A 20,870-nucleotide genomic window follows, 5' to 3' on the forward strand; every position below is an offset into this window, starting at 1 on the left:
AACACACCAGAAAATGTTAAGAAGTAGGTCCAAACTCGTCATAAAACATAACAGCTAGTTTAAGCGACTCCGAAGCTACCACCTCAGGGGAAATGGTTTTACATCCTTCAATACCAGCAGTTGCATGAGCCTGGAGTAAGAGCATCGCAGATACTGCAGAGTCTGTGTTACCCTCGTTCTGCGGGATGCCTAAGACTCTCTCCAATGAATACGGTTTCTCATCACGCAAGGCCTTGGTGCTTGCAGCACGAACGAGGAATGGGAACATGTTGCATATGGGTGCAAAGTCTTTTTTCAGGGCACTATCGGAACGGAAAACAACATTGCTGTCGAGAACGAAGATAGTACCGGAGGGGATGTTTACGCAAACGCCTACCCAGTGACGCTTGTCGAAATTAAACGGAAAATACATGAATTCTGGCAGAGGGTGAAGAGGATTTTCCGGTTCGAAGTAAGACATCAACGAAGGTTGAAACTTGAACTTTGATCGATCTTTGACGGCAGTTTTCGTAAATTTGACGTAGTGATTTTTGATAAGGACTGGAAAAATAGTGTTAAAAAATTCAATCTTGTTGTAGTTCATCGGGTACATTTGTGGGCCCGAAATATGGCGGATGTAATACATAACAGCGTCCACCACCTGAGGAATTGGATAGAAAAAAAGATGGTGAGAGAACAATGAGTTTAGAACTGAGATGTAGTAATGTACCTTAGGAGGAAGCACTCGTGTCCTCTCCCCGATATCAATAACATCTTCAGAATCGACGCTAGAACCCTCATAAACCTTCATAGGACGGCTACGATAAATATATAAATAATGTGTTTAAAACATGGATAACAACCAGTTCTTTATTTAACAGTCTACAGATAAAGTTACACGACATTATTTCAATCAAAAGTCTTACCGGTCAAGACTGAGTTTAGCTTTTAGATCCGTGAACCAAGAACCATAGTTAGCTTTGGGATCACAGAGCATGGAGAAGACGGTCTTCGATGGATTCGTCCGAGTTACCCCACAATGGTAATCCTTATACACGACATACGATGTCTTAAGTCTTTTGCTTTTACGTTGGAGCTGAACCGGGTCATCAGGAAAGGCGGCATTTAAATAGTCTGGTTCGTGATCAACAGATTGATTTTCTTGAGTGAGGCCAAGAAAGAAGGTTGGAGATACTGATAAGAGTAAATCCATCTGAAAAAGTATTTAGAAAAGATAAGATACTACATGCAAAATGAGAGGGTTGAGGGGATCGAGATACGAACCGATTTAGTGTTGGCAGCAAGTACAGTGGCTGAATTCCTATTACCGTCGGCCTGGGAAAACAAATTTTTCTGATACAGACAAATTATATTGCTAACTGATTATGTGGGCGGTATAAAATATCTTTCACTGATACAAAAAAGATTGGATATGAGCGCGGGACCAATTAACTGAGTAAAACATGTATAACATGCTACAAACCTCGGGAATGGGTTGCGACCCCACAGGTAATGTCGTTGCAAAAGTGGCTGGATTAGGATGAGAACCAGATTTTGGTATGGCAGAGAAAGATCCAGAAAAGCATGAGGATTCAGTGCCCTATAAAAAGACATTAAACATGTTACTATTAATGTAATCGAAAATGATGTGGTTTTGGAAGGAAATCACAAACCTGAGCGTTGATGGATTGTGTGAGGTTCCGAATGAATTCTTCTTTACTCATTGTGAGCCCTGGAGCCTTTGAAATCGGATTAAAGCTAGGTGCGGGTTGTTGGGGCGCAGGGGAGGGGAGTGGTTGGGAAGGAGCAGTGTTGCCTGCCTCTAGACCTGAATTTTTCGGGAAGGGTAACCCGTCCCGTCCCCCACCCGTCCTGAAATTCGGAAAATGGAAATTATAATTTCCCATTCAGATTTGAAAATAATATTTGAATGGGTAAGGGAAAGGGTAGGGACAGGAATGAGATTACCCGAACTTTCCGTCGGGTAGTTATATTAAGTGAAATTTTAGAAATTTTGGTTAATTGAAATTTTTTTTATAATAAATATTGATTTTTTAATTTATTAACAAATAATAAATTTGTTTTAATAAATATTTATTTTAGTCTAATTATCCGAATTACCCTAAACTTTTTTTCATCCTTTTTCGGTTTTTTTCCCGATTATATTTTACTTTGGGATAATATTGATAATATGTTTCGTTTCCCGAATTTCTCGTTTCCGTCCAATACCTGTAAATTTTCCTCCCGTTATTTTATGGGAATATTTTGGGTAGTATATTTAGATTCCCGAAATTCTCATTCCTATCCTTTACCCGTAAATTCCCGTCCTGATTCCCGAAAAATTCAGGCCTACCTGCCTCCATCGAAATAGGCTGGTTGTCAAGATCTGAGTGCACATGGGAGCGGCGGTTCGGTGCAGAGGGTTGAGTATTGAACATCTAGACGTCATTACGCGAACGCGTCAACTCCTCGTGAACAGGTGCATCTGGCATGCGATGGCCAGAATGCGAGAAGGAAGCAAGCACGGATGTCGCAACCTGTTATTCAAACCCTGCAGCTCCATCTTCAATTTCCCAGCCACAAGCTCAGCAATTACCTCCAGATCTATATGTGTATTGCTAAGCGAATCTTCTGCATTTTTATCTTTCCTCTTCTTATCTCTAACTTCTTTTTCTTTCTTACCTTCTCGCTACGCATATGGAGCAAGTCGACCGATGTCAACCCACCGGTAAACATGTCCTTGGTAAACGTAAACCCTTCGCCTATAATTTTGACAGTGACATCAACAGCCCCATCCATCTCTTCATCAGCCCAACGTAGATCCATGCTTTCGATGGCATACTCTTCGTTAACAGGAATGATGGAATGAACAAAAACCTGCATGAAGCGTTATAGAAATTGTTAACCAACGAAGATACATCATAATGTGTACGATATATACGTAACTAGCATGTATATATTTTTATAGAGCCTAACAATAATGTTACCATGTTAAACTCATATTTAACTGTTTTATTTAAAAATAACATGGTACATAAATACTTAAGTACCTTCGCTTCTTCATTTATGTCCCGAGCATGACTGGGGCTAAGCATCATCTTCACTTGACCGGCCGCGATTTCACCGGCGCCAACTACAAAATCATCGGAGCCCATATTGGCATCTTGGTCGCTTGGAGGCTCATCACGCCCATCGGACTTCTCTTCACCATCGCTATCTGAGTCCCCCGACGGCTCTTGTAAAACTTCTGTCAATGTTGGGATTGCAGCCATCATAACCAACTGAATCGCGTAAAAGAATCCTTTAACCGCGATTGTCTTCTGCGATAACTCCAATTCGTCTTTGGATTTAATACTGGACACTAGCAAATCAAAACCCACCCTCCCCCATGGATAAGCCAGGAAAACCTTGATGTCCCTAATCAGCTCAACATGCTCAGGGACAATCTTCGTCACATGAGATGTGCGAACCAAAACAGCAGCAGTAACGGCAAGGCATGCACATTTAAATATTTTCTCTTTGTCGGTAATTTTCTTCTTAGAAAGCATCTGGATTACTGAATCGACGGTACACGATTTCAACAGACCAAACAATCGGGCCAATAGGGCTTCTGTGTAACAGGATTCTTCTACTTCTTCTGTTGTGCGAACTTACCGCACTCAAGACCGGTAACAATGGCGAACTCGCGCAGGGAAAATCTTACAGGGCAGCCAGCGAACAAAAACCACACCTCGTGTTTCTTCTTTAACACGCAATAGACGAGCAAGCATGTAGTATCCAAAACTCCAGAGAAAGAAGGCATCTCCATGGTCGCTAAGAGACTCCCCAACTGGGACTCCCTGAGCCGCTTAACTTTGTCTTCATCAAGGGCATTAATAATGGTCCGAACTGTTTTGGTTTTTTGGTAAGAATTGACCCTTTCGCCGATGGATTCTTGACCGGCGGCAAACATCCTCTCCGGTAATTGAAGATTGGACATCGACGCAATTCTGTAAAGAAATAGATTAAGAGTATGTATATGGGTTTAAATTAGAAAAAGAAAATACTTTTTAACAGAATTACATGCAAAAAAGGCTCTGTGTTTCTCGGACTGATCTACAGAAAAGCGAATCGGACTTTGGTTATGACAAAAGGGATGAACAAAATTAGAATTTTGATTTTTATTGAGTTCTCTATCTAAAAAAATACCCTAAAAGACGATACTGTTTAACATTTATTCATCCGTATAACACAAATAGATGAGGTAACTGAATTATAAAATTCAAATATTTAATAATATTTTTAATCTCTTTTAACAATAGTTCTGACATGATATATTTTTAAGAACGTACATGCTAAAAAAATGCTGGTTGAGAGGAGTAGAGGTAATCACGCCATATTAAAAAATAAACAGTTAATGAATAATACTTCATCCGTTTCATAAAGAGTGTTGTTCTGACACTATTTTTTGTTTCAAAAAGAATGTCGTTTTAGAATTCTAATATAATTTTTAACATAAAATACTATTTTTAACCTCAATAAATTCAGAAAATTAATTGTAAATATAATTCCAAGAGTCATTTTTTGCAAATTAATTAGGGTATAAGATACTTTTTATCTTATTTTTTAATTTGTGTGAAGAATATCAGAACGACACTCTTTGTGAAACGGAAGGAGTACGTTTTTCCTATATACCTAATTATGAACAGTCTCTTAGTTATATAGCACATTTACTTTTAATAATAATATTCATGAAACAAAATAAAAAGCAAAAAAAATCTCGAGTGAACAAGTTTCTTTTGTAGGATGACAACCAAGTCACAAGTTCGAAGCTCATATCAATAATATATGCTTGAATTTGACCCTTTTTTTAGCATTTCTTAAACATGCAAAGGCAAGATTCTTAAACGTCAAGGTATCTTGTTGTGCGATCGATACACTATCACATATATTGTATGAATATGTGCGTGTTTAAATTCTCATGAAAACAAAAGTTGCTTCCAAATTAATCTTCTTCTCTTTTTTTTTTTTCTTGATTTATTGGGGAATAAGAATTATCACCAAAATCGAGAATTTCTCGACGATTCAAGAATTGGGACCCTACCTTGTTTGGTCTTTGTCGGTTTAATTATTACTATGGTTTCCCGAACCATCGGATGATTCAGAAAACGAGAGAGACACAGAGAGGAATGATTGGTTGCAAATGTCTCTATTGGAACAATCTCAGAGAATTTCCGCCATTGAAGGAACCTGAAACCTTCTCGCTCCCTGCTTCTCTTCCCCAGTGGCCTTCAGGTAAATTCTGATTCCATTCTTCCTCTTTACTTCAACAATCACTCACAACATATCTCAAATCTCCTTCGTAATTTTCAGTTTCACAAATCGGATCTGAATTAGGTTTTTCGCTATAAAAAAAATCCTAGATTTAAGCTATTTAGTTTCGATGTGATTTTGATCCAATCCACGAAGAACTTGTTTCGGCCTTTTACAAGTCTTTTAATAAAACCCATCTCTCTATAAATCTTCAGCTTCTTTTTCCTGTCTTTGATTTATGTTAGCTTTTACAAATTTCTGGACACTTCGGTTTCAAAAATTCATATGGTTTCTATATATGCTTTTGAATTGAATCAGGTCAAGGCTTTGCTTCAAGAAGAATCAACCTAGGAGAATTAGAAGTCGCAGAGATCACAACTTTTGATTTCGTATGGCGATACATCTCTCCACGAGACAACAACAAGAGTGTCTCCTTCTACAAACCAAACAATATACCCGAAAATTTCCACTGTCTAGGTCATTACTGTCACTCTGATTCCAACCTCTTGAGAGGTTTTGTTCTTGTAGCAAGAGAAGTCGTCGCCAAGTCACTTGCGAAACCACTTGATTACACATTGGTTTGGAGCTCTAATGACTTATCCGAAGAACCTCAACGCAGAGGCTGCGGTTACTTCTGGTTACCGCAGCCTCCTCGAGGGTATAAACCGATGGGATTCGTGGTCACCACGAGTCCCTCGAAACCTGAATCGGATCAAGTGAGGTGTGTTCGAGCTGATCTAACCGATGAATGCGAAGCGTATAGAGTCATCATCACCGCGATATCAGATTCTTTAAGCGTTCCTTTGTTTATATGGAAAACAAGACCTTCCGACCGCGGAATGTGGGGGAGAGGAGTCTCCGTAGGTACATTTAACTGCGGGACTCGATCCCCGGAAGAAGAAGAAGATATTGTCAGTATTAACAACATCGCGTGTTTGAAAAACAACGATTCGAGTTTACACGCAATGCCGAATCTCGATCAGATTCATGCTTTGATCCGACATTACGGTCCAACGGTTTACTTCCACCCTGATGAAGCTTATCTCCCTTCTTCAGTCTCGTGGTTCTTCAAGAACGGTGCGGTTTTGTGCAGCTCTGATTCTAATTTTCAAGAACCCGTCGATGAAAACGGATCCAATTTGCCTCATGGAGGAACAAACGATAAGCAGTTTTGGATCGATTTACCAAGAAACGACGAGCAAAGAAGTAAGTTTCTCATGCGAGGCGATCTCGAAAGCTCGAAGCTCTACGTTCACGTAAAGCCAGCGTTTGGAGGAACGTTTACGGATCTCGCGTTTTGGATTTTCTGTCCTTTTAACGGACCAGCGACTCTGAAGCTAGGGCTCGTGAATCTCCCTTTGGCGAAAACCGGCCAACACGTTTGCGATTGGGAACACTTCACTCTCCGGATCAGCAATTTCTCCGGCGAGCTTTACGCCGTTTACTTCTCTCAGCATAGCGGCGGCGAGTGGATAGAAGCTCAGGATCTGGAATTCGTCGGAGGGAGCAATAAACCGGTGGTTTACTCGTCCAAGCATGGTCACGCGAGCTTTGGTAGGTCTGGGATGTATTTACAAGGATCGGATTTGCTTGGGATTGGGATAAGGAACGATACAGCGAGGAGCGATTTGTTTGTGGATTCGAGCTCGAGGTATGAGATTGTGGCGGCGGAGTATCTCGGAGGAGCGGTGGTGGAGCCGCCGTGGCTGGGTTACATGAGAGAGTGGGGACCGAAGATCGTGTATGGATCGAGAACGGAGATTGAGAGGTTGAACGAGAGATTGCCGTGGAGGTTGAGGTGTTGGGTTGATGCGGTGTTGAGGAAGCTTCCGGTGGAATTATCCGGCGAGGAAGGACCGACGGGACCCAAGGAGAAGAATAATTGGTTCGGTGATGAGAGATGGTGATTGATTACTTTCCCGTTGGAACAATTTTTTTGTAATGGGCTTATGATATCAGCTTTATGGGCTTGTAGTGTTTTATTTATCAGGCCCATAAGTAAAACACTACAGGCCTATAAGGTTATTCAGGCAAAGAACCTACCAAAACATGATAACGGGTCCTAAATTTGTGTCTTTCCTTAACAGTGTTACGATCTGTGAAGTGATTTAGACTGTAAATTCTAATTTTAAGTTCAAAGCAAAGATAGATAAAATCTTCATAAACGTGGTTGCTTATTATTAATGATGATCTTCGGTGTCTAATCAAATTTTATTGAAGCATAAGACAGCAACGCACACACTTGTCATGTCGAACCATAAACAAAAGTCATAAACAAAACACATGAAGAAGCAGAGAGAGAGAAGCAGAGAGAGAGAGAGAGGGAGAAGATAAAACCATTGGTGTGTTCATTCGCTGGTACTGAGGACACAACGAAGGCAAGTACCTTCGTGCAACAAATCAAAAGCTTTGTTGATATCTCCCAAGGTCATGTTGTGCGTTATGTATTCGTCCACTTTTATCTCCTGCATCGTTTGAAATTTTCAGGGAAACAATTCAAAGTGTTTGAAGAGATAAACAAGAATCGTTTGCTTTAAAGTTTTAAAGTTTTTCTAACCTTGTTCATATACTTTTCTACGAGCCAGGGTACTTGGGTTCGACTCTTGAAACCACCAAAAGCTGTTCCTTTCCACACACGACCAGTCACGAGTTGGAACGGTCTGGTCGATATCTCTTGTCCTGATGCCGCAACACCCACAATAACTGAAGTTCCCCATCCCTGCACAATCCTCTTATCTTATTAATAGTTCTATAAAATTTCAATTAAAATGATTACAGCTTCTGTTTAGATTCATGAACGGCTTTTACCTTGTGACAACATTCCAACGCGGCTCTCATCACGGAGACATTGCCGATACACTCAAAGCTGTAGTCAACACCACCATCAGTGAGATCGACAATCACTTGCTGAATTGGCTTTTCGTGGTCCTTTGGGTTCACAAACTCGTTAACACCAAACTTCTTTGCTGAAATTCAAACCAACGAACCATGTGGGAACTGTATGCGTAAAACTCATAATATATCCAAAATCACTTTAAACCAAGCCAGTGGATAAAGATAAAGAAGATTTACCAGTTTCATACTTCTTGCTATCGATATCAATGCCAATAATCCTTGTTGCACCAGCTGTTTTCGCACCCTCAGCAACCTATCCATTGACAATTAAAAAAGTTTAACTACAACGTGCTCTTCCATGGGGAAAAGGAATAATAGAAGCTTTAGAAAAGCAGTAGCTTACAGCAAGCCCCACAGTGCCAAGACCAAAAATGGCAACATTTGATCCTGGTTCTACTTTTGCAGTATTCCAAACAGCTCCAAGGCCTAACTCCACAAGATACATGATATACTGTTAAGGACCATAAACTTCAATATCTCCCAAAAAAAACTCACAAAGAAAGAAGAAAGATGCCAAAGTGAATATCTTAGGTTCCCATCAGTCTATCAGAAAGAACAAAGAGGATGGTGAAGAACAATCTTATCAGTGAAGTTCCATTAACAAAACAGGATGAGACCACGCAGTGAGAAAGATTAAACCAAAGATCCAAGAAAAAGACTGCATTCTTACCAGTGGGAACACCACAACCAAGAAGGCACACTTTCTCCAAGGGAGCCTTGGGATCGATTTTGGCGACGCTAACATCATGAACTACAGTATACTGACTAAACGTGGAGGTACCCATGAAGTGATAGATGGGTTTCCCATTAACCGAGAACCTGCTCTTGCGATCGTTCATCATGACCCCAACACCAGTAGCAGATCGAACCTTGCCGCAGAGGTTAGTCTTCCCAGATTTGCAGAACTTGCATTCACGGCACTCAGCTTGATAACAAGGGATAACATGGTCTCCAGGTTGAACTTCTGTTACCCCTTCACCAACACTCTCAACAATCCTATATGCCCATTAAACAGCAAAACAATCTTTAGCTTTGAGAGGAGATCTCAAAACCTGAAAAACTGGGTTTGATGATAATGAATAAACATACCCAGCAGCCTCGTGACCGAGAATACACGGAAATAGACCTTCAGGATCCTACAATCCAGACGAAACCAATCAGGAAATTCTGATAAAATCGACTAAAATTCAACCGATCAGTACCAACACCACACTGATTCAGAGGAGAATAAAAGCGAAATTGACAAAACGGAGAGATTTGATTAAGGATTTTAAACCTTGCCGCTCCAAGTGTAGGCATCGGTATGGCAGAGAGCGGTGTAGAGGATCTTGATCCGAACCTCACCGGCCTGAGGTGGAGCCACTTGCACATCTTCGACGACCAGTGGTTTGTTCGGCTCGTAAGCCACAGCAGCTATCGAGAATCCGAGCCAAAATTCGAAACAAAATCCAGAAGAAATCAGAATCGTGGATACGGTTTCAAAACATGACGAGAAATCGAAGAACCGGAGTGAGAGTTGGAGGATCGAGGATGATAATACCTTTGCATGTGATAACCTGACCTTGAGTCGCCATTGACGCAGGAAGAAGTTAGAGAGATAGAGGAAGGAGTGGCGAGAAAAAGTGGACGGCACTGTGTGTGTTTCAGTGTCGTTTCTTCTTTTTCTTCTCATGGCCAGAAATGTAGTTAGTCGGGTCGGGTTAGGCCGGGTCGGGTCAGGTCGGATCGGGTCAGGTCGAGTCGGGTCGTTAATAATCGAGTGAGAAAAGTCCGATTTGAAAGTACGCCCGAGACGCATCATACCATCCGCTTTAGTCCAACAATAGTGACATTACAAAAAAAAGGTAGACCAATTTGGAAAATAAGGAAAACATGGCGACTAATATATAGTTTCTAAGTAGTTGAATTTGAAGTTTTTTTTTTTAACTAATGTGAAGTTTTTTTTTTCATCACTGAATTTATACGTCGAAAAATTTACGATTGTTACTTTTTTCAATTCATACGACGATAAACTTAGGATTGATACCCAAATTTTTTAATCGGTTAAGATAAAAATAATTACTGTATATACTAGGGTTGAGTCCGTGCTTCGCGCAGATTTTATTTTATGTTTGTGTTTTTATATGTGTTATATATTATTTTATAAAAACAATGTGTTCTGTTAGTTATCATTATTAGTGTTTCTATATAACAACAAATTTCTCTTAATTATTGTTTTTATTATCTTCTATATATATACATATATATATTTCTATTAACTTCTAGATTTATTTATGATCTACATGTTGCGCAGAATTTTAATTTTTAAACAGTTAATTCATCATATTTGTTTTTTTATTATTTTTTATTAGACTCATTATTTATTTTTATATTATTATAGTTTGTTAGTTTCATTTCTGTTCTCTTTTCTGATTTTCAACATTTTTGTTCTTGTATTTTTTGAAATTCCTCTTTATCAGCTTTGTGTTCTTCTTCCTCATTTTCTTTACCTTTCTTTTTTTTTTCATCTTATTCGACTTCTATTTTTTTTTCCTTTCAGTTTTTCTTCATCTTCTCTTTCTGATTTTAGCTTATCTTTTAATTTTACTTATCTCGTATATGTATTCTTCCTCGTCTATTTCATCTTCATCTGCGTACTTTTCTTTATATTTGATTATTTCTTCTTCCTCTTATTTTTTTATTATTTTCATCTTCTTTGATATTTGTTTTTATCATCGTCTTTTTCTTTAACTATTTTTACTTATTATTTTTTTCCCAGTTTTTACTTCTTTTTTTGATAAAAAATAATTATTATAAAATGTATGAATTAATTAAGTCATTAATTTTAGTACTAATATTTTATCTTTTATTTTTTATAAAAATATTTTTAAAATATTCTTTTATTCTTGATAGAATATAAGAATTATAAATAGTGTATAAATAATTAAATCATTAATTTTAGTAGTAGTAATAGTGTTTTTTTTAATGAAAATAATAGTTATTAATGTGTGTGAATTAATTGAGATATTAAATTTAGTTTTCATTTTTGGTGCTGATGTGGGCACCTTAGATGGAGAGAAAACTCTCCTATTATATAATAGGTTCTTTGTCCACCAATTCGGTTTAGTTCGATAATTCTACTCCATTTAAGATCTTTTTCGTTTTTTTGGACAAAAATTATAAAAAATGATTAAATTAGACTCTATATATGTTATTGAACTCATACGTCGTCATTGTTTCCATTTCGGTTAAGATATATAAAAAAAATATTAGGTTTAACGGCGTAAGAGTAAAACACTAGAAACCTGCTTGGTGTTAGACTTTTAAAACTTTTAAAGTATTTAACAGTTTTTAAAGTCATTTTTAGCATATTTTTTTTATTTTATCAAGTCTGAAGTTTTAATTGTTTTCATTTTTTTTCTTAGTTTATAAAAGCTACCTAAAAGAGGTTTTTAAAAAAATCAAAATAAAAAATGTATTTTTTTCTCTCTCTCTCTTTTCTTCCTCAAACATTATTCAAATCTATTTATATATTTCTGTATAACTTATTTATAACAAAATTTAGTTAATTAATTATAATTTTTTTCTGTTTTTTTAATCCATTTTTATATAATTTTTTTACCATATTTTTTCAGAAATATCTAAAACTCTTTGTTAAATATAAGATAAAATAATTCTTAAAAAAAATTACTTATCATTTTCAAAATAAAAAACGGTTTTTACAGCTAAAAGTTTTTAAAATAAAAAATCATAAGTAAAAGCCAACAGCAAAATTTTTTACTAAGCAAGCCCTAGGTTGAATGATGAATATAATGAGTTTAACTCTAAAATATTAGGTTTAATGATGAAAAACCAAAATATTTGAAATGGAATGGATTTATGAAACCCCAAAAAATGGGTTCTTGATTGCTAGCAATCTAATGCATATGTTTGCACCTGTTGTAAAAGTCTTGATATATGTTAGCTACTCAACAAGATCCTTATAATTAGGCCCTTTTTTTTGTTTTGTTTTGTTTTCAAGAAGATCCCCAACCTTTGATTATTGTATAATTCTACGCTATCTCGGACAAGTTCTCCTCAGGATAAGTATTTGGTCCAGTGAAGTTAGAGGTTTCAGCTGTATTGTACTGGAAGATCCTCAGCTTCCCCTCCTAAGGAAAAAAAAATCATTAGTATCAGTTTTCATATTCGTATTCATTGCATAGTCGATAACTAACTAATCTTTGATTCATTATTTGGATGTTTAAATTACCTTTGTCCCATAAACAAGACCACCTCCAGGAGAAGGATGAAAACAAGCAACATTTACTTCATCCTCTGAACTTGGGAGTACTCTCACAAGCTCCATATCTGAAACTCTGTAAATCTGAGCCACACATACACACACACACAAAGTTATGTTATATCTCCAGGAATATATACACTTCAATGACAAGGATGTAGCATAAGAACTTGTTTTTTACCTCCAACACTGTGAAGAAATGTGATGTTGCTTCACCATCAATAACGATGCTCTTCAAAAGAGAACCATGACGCCGTCCATATGCAAGCAGTATATGCTCGGAGGTTGGCGAGAACTGCACAGAGAATCCTCAATTAGTATTTTTTTTAAAGGTGTTTTCAATTAGAAAACTTGTCAACAACTTGCAACAAATTTCTTTTGGTTGGACTGTAGGTGAAACAAAAGTAAACGCCATTACAAACATGAATCTTCTCTAGAGTCTATATCTCACAAGTTACTTTCTATGGATTGAGATGATTTCACAACACATTAATACTAAAGATTCCCACATTTTTTGGTATATCAGCCAAAATAAGCAGAGGATATATAAAAACAATACCAAATGGTTCCCATCTGAAACACAGAATCCATAAAAAATACAATCTAATTATTCTCTAAAGTCGACTAACCTGGATAGAGGTCAAGCAATGCGCAGCTCTAATTGCCCGTGACACAAGTACTGAACCAAAACTGTATCCATAGAAACACACATACATTACTGACTCTTGTTATCTGTGGAATGTGTATTTTAAGAAGGTAGAACTCAGATATAGTAAGTGGCAATTACCTTTCCTTTTGGAGAGAATACACACGGAACTCGTACATGACTTGGTGTGCTGTGACAGGGTGTCGAGTCGGGGAAGTTCCAAGCCCTGAATCTTGTTGGGATAGTGTCTGCAGTCCAGCATCTGTCTCAGCCTGAGGGAAAACACATGCAACACATGCTGCTAAATATCTCCCGCATGGCGAAAAATGAGCTCCCATTTCACTGCAAAGACAAAATACGTTTAACAACATAAGCTTTCAAGAGTTGCAGAATGAATTCAAGGGACCATAGCATACAAACTTTCTCTCTTAATCTAAAGAAAAGAAGTAAGTTTGCCTGCAAAGGACGGCATGAGGTATTGTTAATAGACATCTGTCAGGTTTCAGTTGTGCATATGGTTCTCTGATGTCATGCGGCCATACTCTGAGGTTGACAGTACAAGGTAATTCTGAAGCAGCTGCTGCTGCTGCAGAAGCAGCAATTGAGGTAGCAAGTTCGGACTGGACCCTGTTCACTACAGGTCGAGCATCACTTCCACGTTGAGTGTTACGAGAAGACACACCTTCTGCTGGTCCGGGTTGTGAAGTTTGTTCAGTGTTTCTGCCTCTTCCAGGAACACCATGTAAGTTAACACAGCTCGGGATTTCTAACAACGCTACCGCAGCTTCCAGACTGGCTGTGGATAAACGAGATGCTGAAGAGCCTGTGTTAGGAGCCGAGATGCCACTAGGAGGAACCACTGAATCAGCAACACCATGACCTTGAGCCATCAACCATCCTTGTAGAAAAGGTAACTCCCATGAAACTCGATCCCCCAATTGAAATAATCTCTGGATCTGTCCAAGCTCAGGGAGATCTGGTCGATTTGAAACTTGGTTAAGAACTTCGTTTCTTCCAACAGTTTGAGCTTCATTTAAATTCATGCCATTTCCTGGAAAGCTATTGGAACCAGGACCATTGGATGTGTTCCTGTTTTCTGCAGAGCTCAGAGAAATTCTTGGAGCATCTACAGAAGATGTAGGCACAGACATGTGCGGAAGTGGTACTTCCAGTGCCAAACTAGCTCGGCTGCTTTCAGGGCTTGTGAGAAAGATAGCAGTGGGTGGATACCTCAAGTAACCCATAGATGTTGGTCTAGACAATGAGGAATCTAATGGATCAACTTCATTCACCTGCCACTTAAGGTTAGAAAATGTAAGCAGACAAAAACGGTAAATGAACAAAAATTAAATAAATTCCTAATTAGGTAGCTCACCTCTGCGGTTATGAGCAATGGAGCCCCATGAGGGTGAAAGTGTACGGCTCTCAGAGAGCGTCTCGTCTTCAATACAACGGTTGGTGATGATTCCTTTCCTATCATATTGTAATGCCACATGTACAGCTGCAAAAATGTCATGAAAGAAACTTTGTGAGATCTTTCTGAAACTGGCTAGCGTTTTATGGGAGATTTAAGAAGCAAAATAACAAAAACCTTATGACCAGAAGCAACAGCAAGTAGTTCACCCTCAGCATGGAAAGCGATAGAAGCAATAGGCCGATCTTGGTAAGAGAAGAAGAGAAGAAGAAATTTAAACAGGGAAGATGATAGGCTGAAGTATGAACAAGAAACACAATGTGTTCTGATTCCTAGAACTTACAGAATTCATGAGATTTTATACATTCTGAAGTTGTGGTATTCCATAAGCGGACATCCTGATCTAAACTTCCACTAGCAACTATTTCTGAATGTTGCGGGTGGAACCTGACCTGTAGAAATTAAAATAACATTAAACACATTCCAATTATATTTCACATGCCGAAACTGAATGATCTATACATAGATATGGTTGATAAGGGTACAACATATCAAACAAAGAAAAGGGATACAGAGTCAATAGAGTAAGGAGAAAAGGGCACGCATTCGCTAACTCACCACCCAAGGCGTTCTCCGATGGCCGCTCAAGACTTTCAAGCAGCTTCCAGTTTCGCAATCAATAATCTTTACAGTATGATCACCACTACAAGAAACAGAAATCGCTTAATTTCAAAGCCAAAATGCAAATAAAGTAAAAGATATGCCCTGTGATACTCACTGTGTAGAAGCAAGAGTTCTTCCATCAGAACTAAAAGCTGCTGCAATAGTTGACCTTGGAGGAGGTCCAAGAGGGCAATACTTTGCATATAAATGCTGCAACGACTCTGCCTCAACCCTTCATGAAAGGAACATCAAATTAAAATGGGAATCTTAATAGCAGGGTTTCAGACAAGGGTCTTTCAGTTTGGCAATAAAGAGACAAAAGGGTACCATGAAATAAGGCTTTGTTCGGCGTCTTTCATAGATTCACGGTCGGAACTTCCGCATGAGGAATCAGTGTACCATCTGCTTTTACCCCACCGTTTCCTTGGCACAAACTTTGCTTTTGGTGACATTTCCCTCTGGACCAGCATGCTGAAAACGCTCCTCCCCCTAAAACATCAAATTCCAAAAACCAAGTTTACAGTATAATCTAATCAGATCAGCTTTAGAATTTAGATAGAATCGAGATTCTCTCTAGTTCATAGGCGCAGCAAAATAACAAAAGTCATTAAAGTAGATACTCAAGATATGTTGCTGTTTCAATAACCAAAATCACTCAAATACCATTATGATTCTCCCTTTTTTAGCATAATTTGGCTGCCATATTCAGATCGGTAATCAAGAAACCAACAAAAAAGAGCTAAAGCATGAATTTTCAGTGATCTGATTTCCCTAATCAACAAACAGTCTTTTCTAATAATGACTTGATCCTCTAAACAGAAACAAGAACGTTCCATTTCCCACAATTGAGGGGAAACAAAACATGAAATGTGTTTATAAGGTCCCAAAACAAAAAGCCAAGACTTGTGTTTAACCTGCGGCGGTGAAAATTCGCCACCGATTTGCGTGGCGGGATCAAAGACCGAGGAGAAGATGATTGATCTTGCGACGAGCAGATAGGTTGAGTCATCTTGAAAGCCGAAGTTCATAACCTTACATAAAACGACGCTGGCGAATCCGTAGTAGATGCAGTTTCGAACAAGAAAAAGAAGAAGAAGTAAACCCAGAATCCTCCGATCTAATCGTCCCCTGCTTCGTCTCCGATCGCGTCGAACGAAACCTAAAGGGGACAACAACAGTTTGTTTGTTTCAGGACCGTAACTCTGCGAGATGTTGTTATCAGGGATCTCTCTGTTTGGTTTTTCTAATTGAAGTAAATCTGTATTTTTATTTTTCTCGACGATGTAATTGGAAATAAGTAAATGTAAAACTCTTTTTTAAGAATTAATTTACTTAATATGGTAGGTTGACTAAAAAATTAAGTATATAAAGTAAAAAAAAAAAAAGATATTGTGGACCAAAAATTTTTCTTTCCTAAATATCTAATTAAGTATTTGAAATTAGATTTTAAGAATGGAAATTTTTTTGGTCCACAGTATCTTTTCTTTTTTACTTTATTACTCATATTGTTATTAACATATAAATTATGTTGTGAATAGTTAAAACTGGTGGCATTATTCATAAATCTCCCCTATAACACTATTTAAACAAAACGACCAAGACTATATTTATCGTTTACAAATTAATAACTAATAATTAATAATATGCTAACAATAATATATAATGCATGTTAACATGTTAACAGTGCATATCGTTACATGTTAACAATGATATATAATATTTGTTAACAACTTATTTGAAATTTGTTAACGTATTAACAATAATTTCTGATATTGTAAAATGTTAAAATAGTATGTTAGTGTGGTACAATGATATATGATATTTGTTAATGTGCTAACAAAAATAATTTTAACAATAAAATATGATGTTTGTTGACATGTTATCCGATACTTGTTAACAAGATAACAATAAGGGAAAACGACGTATTCCCCCCCCCCCCACACCAAGTTTCACATAGTAACCAATCCACACGATCTTTGAGGTTCGTCTTAATTCCCCACATCGGTAAAGTTAAATACCAATTTCCCCCCAATTCCAAAGTTAAAAACATAAATAACCCTCCGAATAAAGTTAAATACGAATAAACACGTAGACCATGATTTAGATCGGTTTACTGTTTACCGATAACTGTCTTACCCAATGAATACCGAGATTTATCTAATTTAAACCCGATTTAACGCCTAAACCATAGATTGACCCGTAATCTAGACCCAATTAAAAATTTGACCCGCGAAAAAAAAACCCGGCCAAAACCCCGACACAAACCCGCGAAACCTCTCCCATGCTGTCATTTCTCCCAAATTGTGAAGAACCCTAAAACAAAAAAAACCCAGAAACTCAATCGAAAACCCCAAATTGGGACCAAATCTGAATCAAACTTCAATCCCGAGCAAACCCTAACTCCGAATCCACTTCACTTCAAACCGTAGCTGTCGATTTCTTCTGCAAATGTCGATAGTGGAGTGGCAAGCTGGGTATGATTCCGACGGTGAAGAACGCAGGGAGAGGAATGATTGGATGATCGAGGAAGTTGTAGCTGCTTTTGAGGATGAGCCATCTGTCAGGCACAATGTGTATCCGGATTTGGATGAAGAAGAAGCAGCTCAACGTAAAGCTCGGAGGCGCGACCATATCCGATGAGGCAATGGGAGTTTGTACCTCGAACAAGTCTTCATCAGTGGAATAGCATTCAAGGAAGGTGTCTTTGACTACGCCTTGAAGACTGGTTACAATATCAGCCAAAAAAGATATGACAAGACGAAGCTTGTGTTTAAGTGTTTAGGAGAGAACTGTACATGGCGAATTTACTGCTCTCGGAAAAGTGGATCGTCAATGTGGCAGGTAACATTGTTTGAATCTAAACATTGTTGCGTTCCGAATGGCATTTGCACGATGATGAAGGTGCCTGTGATTGCTCGCCTCTTTGTGGACAAGATTCGTGAAGAACCGGAGTACTTCATGCCAATGAAGATTGAAGAGTTGGTTATAGAGAAGTGGAAGATCTTTGTTTCTCGGCCTCAATGCCAGCACGCAAGGAACAAAGCTTTGGCATGGATTGAAAGAGAATATGAGGAAAAATTTGCACGCCTAAGAGATTATGCAAAAGAGATTGAAGGTTCTAATCCGGATTCTTCAGTGGAGGTTGATTGCATTGTGAATGATCAAGGTAAGCATGTGTTTCAAAAGTTCTATGTATGCTTTGATAACCTGCGAAAGTCTTGGAAAGAGAACTGTAGGCCAATGTTAGGAGTGGATGGCTGTTTCTTAAAAACAGTTCACAAAGGAGAGTTGTTTGTGGCAAGTGGTAGAGATGCAGACAATCGAATCTACCCTGTGGCATGGGCTGTAGTGCAGAAGGAGAATGCAGATAATTGGGGTTGGTTCTTTTCTAAGATCAGAGATGATTTAGGACTACATGATGGAGATGGCTTTGTACTAATCTCTGATCGACAAAAGGTAAAATGGGTGGTTTACTTATTGTTTAGTTCACTTCTATAGCTACTTAAATTGGTTTTTTTTGTAGGGATTGATCAGTGCCGTTCAGAGGATCCTGCCAAAGATTGAGCATAGAATGTGTACAAGACACATATACATGAACCTGAAGTCTCGGCATGGAAAGAATCCAGAGTTGAAGGGGTTGATATGGCATCTAGCTTGGAGCTACAATGAGCCAGAGTTTAGAGAAAACTTGAACAAGATTGAGTTGTATGATGAGGCATTGTACCAAGATTTGCTGAAAAAAAAAACCGGAGACATGGTGCAGGGCTTTTTACAAGCTCGGGTCTTACTGTGAGGATGTGGAGAATAATTCAGTGGAGTCATTCAACAACTCAATAGATATGAATTGTTTTAGTTGGTTTGTTATGAATTGGTGATAGTTCATTTGTTTTAACTGTATTTTCATTGTTTTTTCATTGTTTTTTGCCCTTGTTGTACTCAGGAAAAGCCAGGGATAAGGCTTTAGTGCCTATGCTAGAGACTATTGCAAGGTTGGCAATGGTTCGAATAGCCAAGATAGATTATAAAGCTTCTAACTATGATGGTTTCTGTACACCATATGTGAAGAAATACGTTGCAGAGTATCATGATGCAGCTTCAGGATGCTTTGTTCGGCCTTCAACTAACATGCAGTATGCTTGTTCACTCGATGGATGCACACACAGGGTTGACTTGGCGAATAGGACTTGTAGCTGCAGGAGATGGGAAATAACTGGAATCCCGTGTGAGCATGCATATGGTGTTATCTTGAAAAAAGGTCTTGAAGCTCAACACTATGTGTGCCATTGGTTTAGGACAGATAAGTGGAGAAGGCTGTATATAGATGGCATTGTTCCAGTTAGAGGTGCAAAGTTTTGGCCTAGAGGAGAAGTGTCATCGATTGTTTATCCTGAGATTCCAAATATGCCTGGTCGGAAGAAGGATAAGGATAAGGCAAAGGAAAAGGTTACAAAGCAAGATAAAAAGAGGAAGAGAGACAGGAATGAGTCTCCTACGAAGAGGGCAGACCCATTGGAGAAGAGGAGGGTCATGCATTGTGGTGTTTGTGTAGCTGCTGGTCACAACTCTCGCTGGCATAATAAGAAGAAGAAAGGTTCAACATCTGAGATAAACTATGTGGTTCTTCTTTCTTTCTTATGACTTTTTTGATTTCTATGCTAATGTTATTTGTTCTTCTTTTTTCGCAGGTCTCTTTACTTGAAGCATCATCTCAAGTTGAACCCTCACAAGGAATTCTCAGTCAAGTGGACTGAAAGTGAAGAATTTTCATGTTTTTAGATGTTTTTTTCATGTTTATGGCTGTCCTTTTGGTACTCTAACAGCTTGTTCTCGGCTTTTCTTTTTGGTGCTTTATCAGTTTGTGTCGTGGCATCTATGTTATGGCTGTCTTTTTGGTACTCTATCAGCTTTTTTTGAACCTGTTTTATGTTAAGATCAGTTGTATTTTACTCTACTTATGGTCAGTTGTTTTAGTTATGAACCTCTTTTATGTTATGATCAGAAGCTTTTTATGAAACACAAAACAAAACAAGGTCTCAAAAAACACAAACAAGCTACCAAATACCAATGACAAACACAATCTCTAGCACAAACACAATCTCTAGCCATAACAAGGTCTCAAAAACCAATGACAAACACAAAACACACATCATACATCAAGCTTGTTCTTCTTAAAGCATCAACCTACAAGCTTGGTACACCCAACAACAACAATGCATCCTAAACAGATAACTAACATCATTTTCTTCATCTCATTTTTAGCTTCAGCTACAGCTTCTTCCACTCTTTGATCGCTTTCATTCTCTAGCTTCATTTGCAGCTCCTCAAACATTTTCTTAGCCACCTCCATTGTCCCATTCGTAAAATCTGCCACGACTTGCTCCAGTTTTTCAGTTCTTACTGTCAATGCCTCAATCTCACTCAACAAAGCATCATCGACCCACTTGAAAATGTGGCTATCATTAGAAAGCTACAAAAAACAACACAATCACAAAACAATGAGAACTCGGAATCTTTAAAATGAGAATACGAGATATAGCTGTGTACCTTTTTTCAATGGCAAATGCACATCGATAATATCTCCGGTATGGATTGGACTCGGACTTTGACATTTTCGCGATAATTGCTTCTCCACACCAGCACCTTTTCGGCACACCTGCATTTCTTCTTCTTTCCCGACCACCTGAGTTCACACTAGAAGCCCCAGAGTCGTTGTTGTTCAT

At 38.2% G+C, this 20,870-nt stretch overlaps 5 protein-coding genes across 5 annotated transcripts; 2 read left to right on the forward strand and 3 right to left on the reverse strand.

The window, feature by feature from the left end:
• The first annotated feature begins 5,036 nt into the window (after nt 1–5,036).
• Nucleotides 5,037–7,425, forward strand: LOC18020440. The gene is made up of 2 exons (XM_006403097.2): nt 5,037–5,253; nt 5,590–7,425. The coding sequence occupies exons 1-2, from the start codon at nt 5,115–5,117 to the stop codon at nt 7,176–7,178; spliced, it is 1,728 nt and encodes a 575-aa protein (XP_006403160.2). The 5' UTR covers nt 5,037–5,114; the 3' UTR covers nt 7,179–7,425.
• A 3-nt stretch (nt 7,426–7,428) lies between these two features.
• LOC18020441 (alcohol dehydrogenase class-3) lies at nt 7,429–9,820 on the reverse strand. The gene is made up of 9 exons (XM_006403099.2): nt 9,707–9,820; nt 9,443–9,579; nt 9,256–9,302; nt 8,837–9,162; nt 8,510–8,592; nt 8,344–8,419; nt 8,080–8,237; nt 7,829–7,990; nt 7,429–7,736 (listed from the first exon to the last, which is right to left on the reverse strand). Exons 1-9 carry the CDS (start codon nt 9,738–9,740, stop codon nt 7,620–7,622), a joined length of 1,140 nt encoding a protein of 379 aa, XP_006403162.1. The 5' UTR covers nt 9,741–9,820; the 3' UTR covers nt 7,429–7,619.
• A 2,377-nt stretch (nt 9,821–12,197) lies between these two features.
• Nucleotides 12,198–16,162, reverse strand: LOC18020442. The gene is made up of 13 exons (XM_024157532.1): nt 16,065–16,162; nt 15,478–15,639; nt 15,266–15,382; nt 15,106–15,190; nt 14,831–14,939; nt 14,665–14,732; nt 14,449–14,574; nt 13,530–14,365; nt 13,215–13,415; nt 13,057–13,117; nt 12,609–12,722; nt 12,398–12,511; nt 12,198–12,296 (listed from the first exon to the last, which is right to left on the reverse strand). The coding sequence occupies exons 1-13, from the start codon at nt 16,157–16,159 to the stop codon at nt 12,198–12,200; spliced, it is 2,187 nt and encodes a 728-aa protein (XP_024013300.1). The 5' UTR covers nt 16,160–16,162.
• Nucleotides 16,163–17,598: 1,436 nt separating this feature from the next.
• LOC112087589 lies at nt 17,599–19,901 on the forward strand. Its single transcript, XM_024157533.1, has 8 exons — nt 17,599–17,758; nt 17,837–17,991; nt 18,052–18,316; nt 18,425–18,606; nt 18,674–18,870; nt 18,914–19,002; nt 19,091–19,767; nt 19,836–19,901. The coding sequence occupies exons 1-8, from the start codon at nt 17,599–17,601 to the stop codon at nt 19,899–19,901; spliced, it is 1,791 nt and encodes a 596-aa protein (XP_024013301.1).
• A 425-nt stretch (nt 19,902–20,326) lies between these two features.
• LOC112087590 (uncharacterized protein At4g04775-like) lies at nt 20,327–20,870 on the reverse strand. Its single transcript, XM_024157534.1, has 2 exons — nt 20,695–20,870; nt 20,327–20,603 (listed from the first exon to the last, which is right to left on the reverse strand). The coding sequence occupies exons 1-2, from the start codon at nt 20,868–20,870 to the stop codon at nt 20,327–20,329; spliced, it is 453 nt and encodes a 150-aa protein (XP_024013302.1).

Source organism: Eutrema salsugineum, unplaced genomic scaffold (genome assembly GCF_000478725.1).
Source record: "Eutrema salsugineum unplaced genomic scaffold, Eutsalg1_0 scaffold_17, whole genome shotgun sequence".
NCBI lineage: Eukaryota > Viridiplantae > Streptophyta > Magnoliopsida > Brassicales > Brassicaceae > Eutrema > Eutrema salsugineum.

What these genes read in the sequence shown, in the direction of transcription:
- LOC112087589 (XM_024157533.1), top strand. Translation starts at nt 17,599, where the DNA reads ATGTCGATAGTGGAGTGGCAAGCTGGGTATGATTCCGACGGTGAAGAA. An exon ending in GTGGATCGTCAATGTGGCAG is followed by an intron (nt 17,992 to 18,051) that starts GTAACATTGTTT and finishes ACGATGATGAAG; the next exon opens with GTGCCTGTGATTGCTCGCCT. An exon ending in GAGTTGTATGATGAGGCATT is followed by an intron (nt 18,871 to 18,913) that starts GTACCAAGATTT and finishes GACATGGTGCAG; the next exon opens with GGCTTTTTACAAGCTCGGGT.
- LOC18020442 (XM_024157532.1), bottom strand. Translation starts at nt 16,159, where the DNA reads ATGACTCAACCTATCTGCTCGTCGCAAGATCAATCATCTTCTCCTCGG. An exon ending in ATCGGAGAACGCCTTGGGTG is followed by an intron (nt 14,940 to 15,105) that starts GTGAGTTAGCGA and finishes TAATTTCTACAG; the next exon opens with GTCAGGTTCCACCCGCAACA. An exon ending in CCTCATGCCGTCCTTTGCAG is followed by an intron (nt 13,416 to 13,529) that starts GCAAACTTACTT and finishes TTGTCTTTGCAG; the next exon opens with TGAAATGGGAGCTCATTTTT.
- LOC112087590 (XM_024157534.1), bottom strand. Translation starts at nt 20,870, where the DNA reads ATGAACAACAACGACTCTGGGGCTTCTAGTGTGAACTCAGGTGGTCGG. An exon ending in GCATTTGCCATTGAAAAAAG is followed by an intron (nt 20,604 to 20,694) that starts GTACACAGCTAT and finishes TTCTAATGATAG; the next exon opens with CCACATTTTCAAGTGGGTCG.
- LOC18020440 (XM_006403097.2), top strand. Translation starts at nt 5,115, where the DNA reads ATGATTCAGAAAACGAGAGAGACACAGAGAGGAATGATTGGTTGCAAA. An exon ending in TCTTCCCCAGTGGCCTTCAG is followed by an intron (nt 5,254 to 5,589) that starts GTAAATTCTGAT and finishes GAATTGAATCAG; the next exon opens with GTCAAGGCTTTGCTTCAAGA.
- LOC18020441 (XM_006403099.2), bottom strand. Translation starts at nt 9,740, where the DNA reads ATGGCGACTCAAGGTCAGGTTATCACATGCAAAG. An exon ending in TTGGCACTGTGGGGCTTGCT is followed by an intron (nt 8,420 to 8,509) that starts GTAAGCTACTGC and finishes GTCAATGGATAG; the next exon opens with GTTGCTGAGGGTGCGAAAAC. An exon ending in TAGAAAAGTATATGAACAAG is followed by an intron (nt 7,737 to 7,828) that starts GTTAGAAAAACT and finishes CAAACGATGCAG; the next exon opens with GAGATAAAAGTGGACGAATA.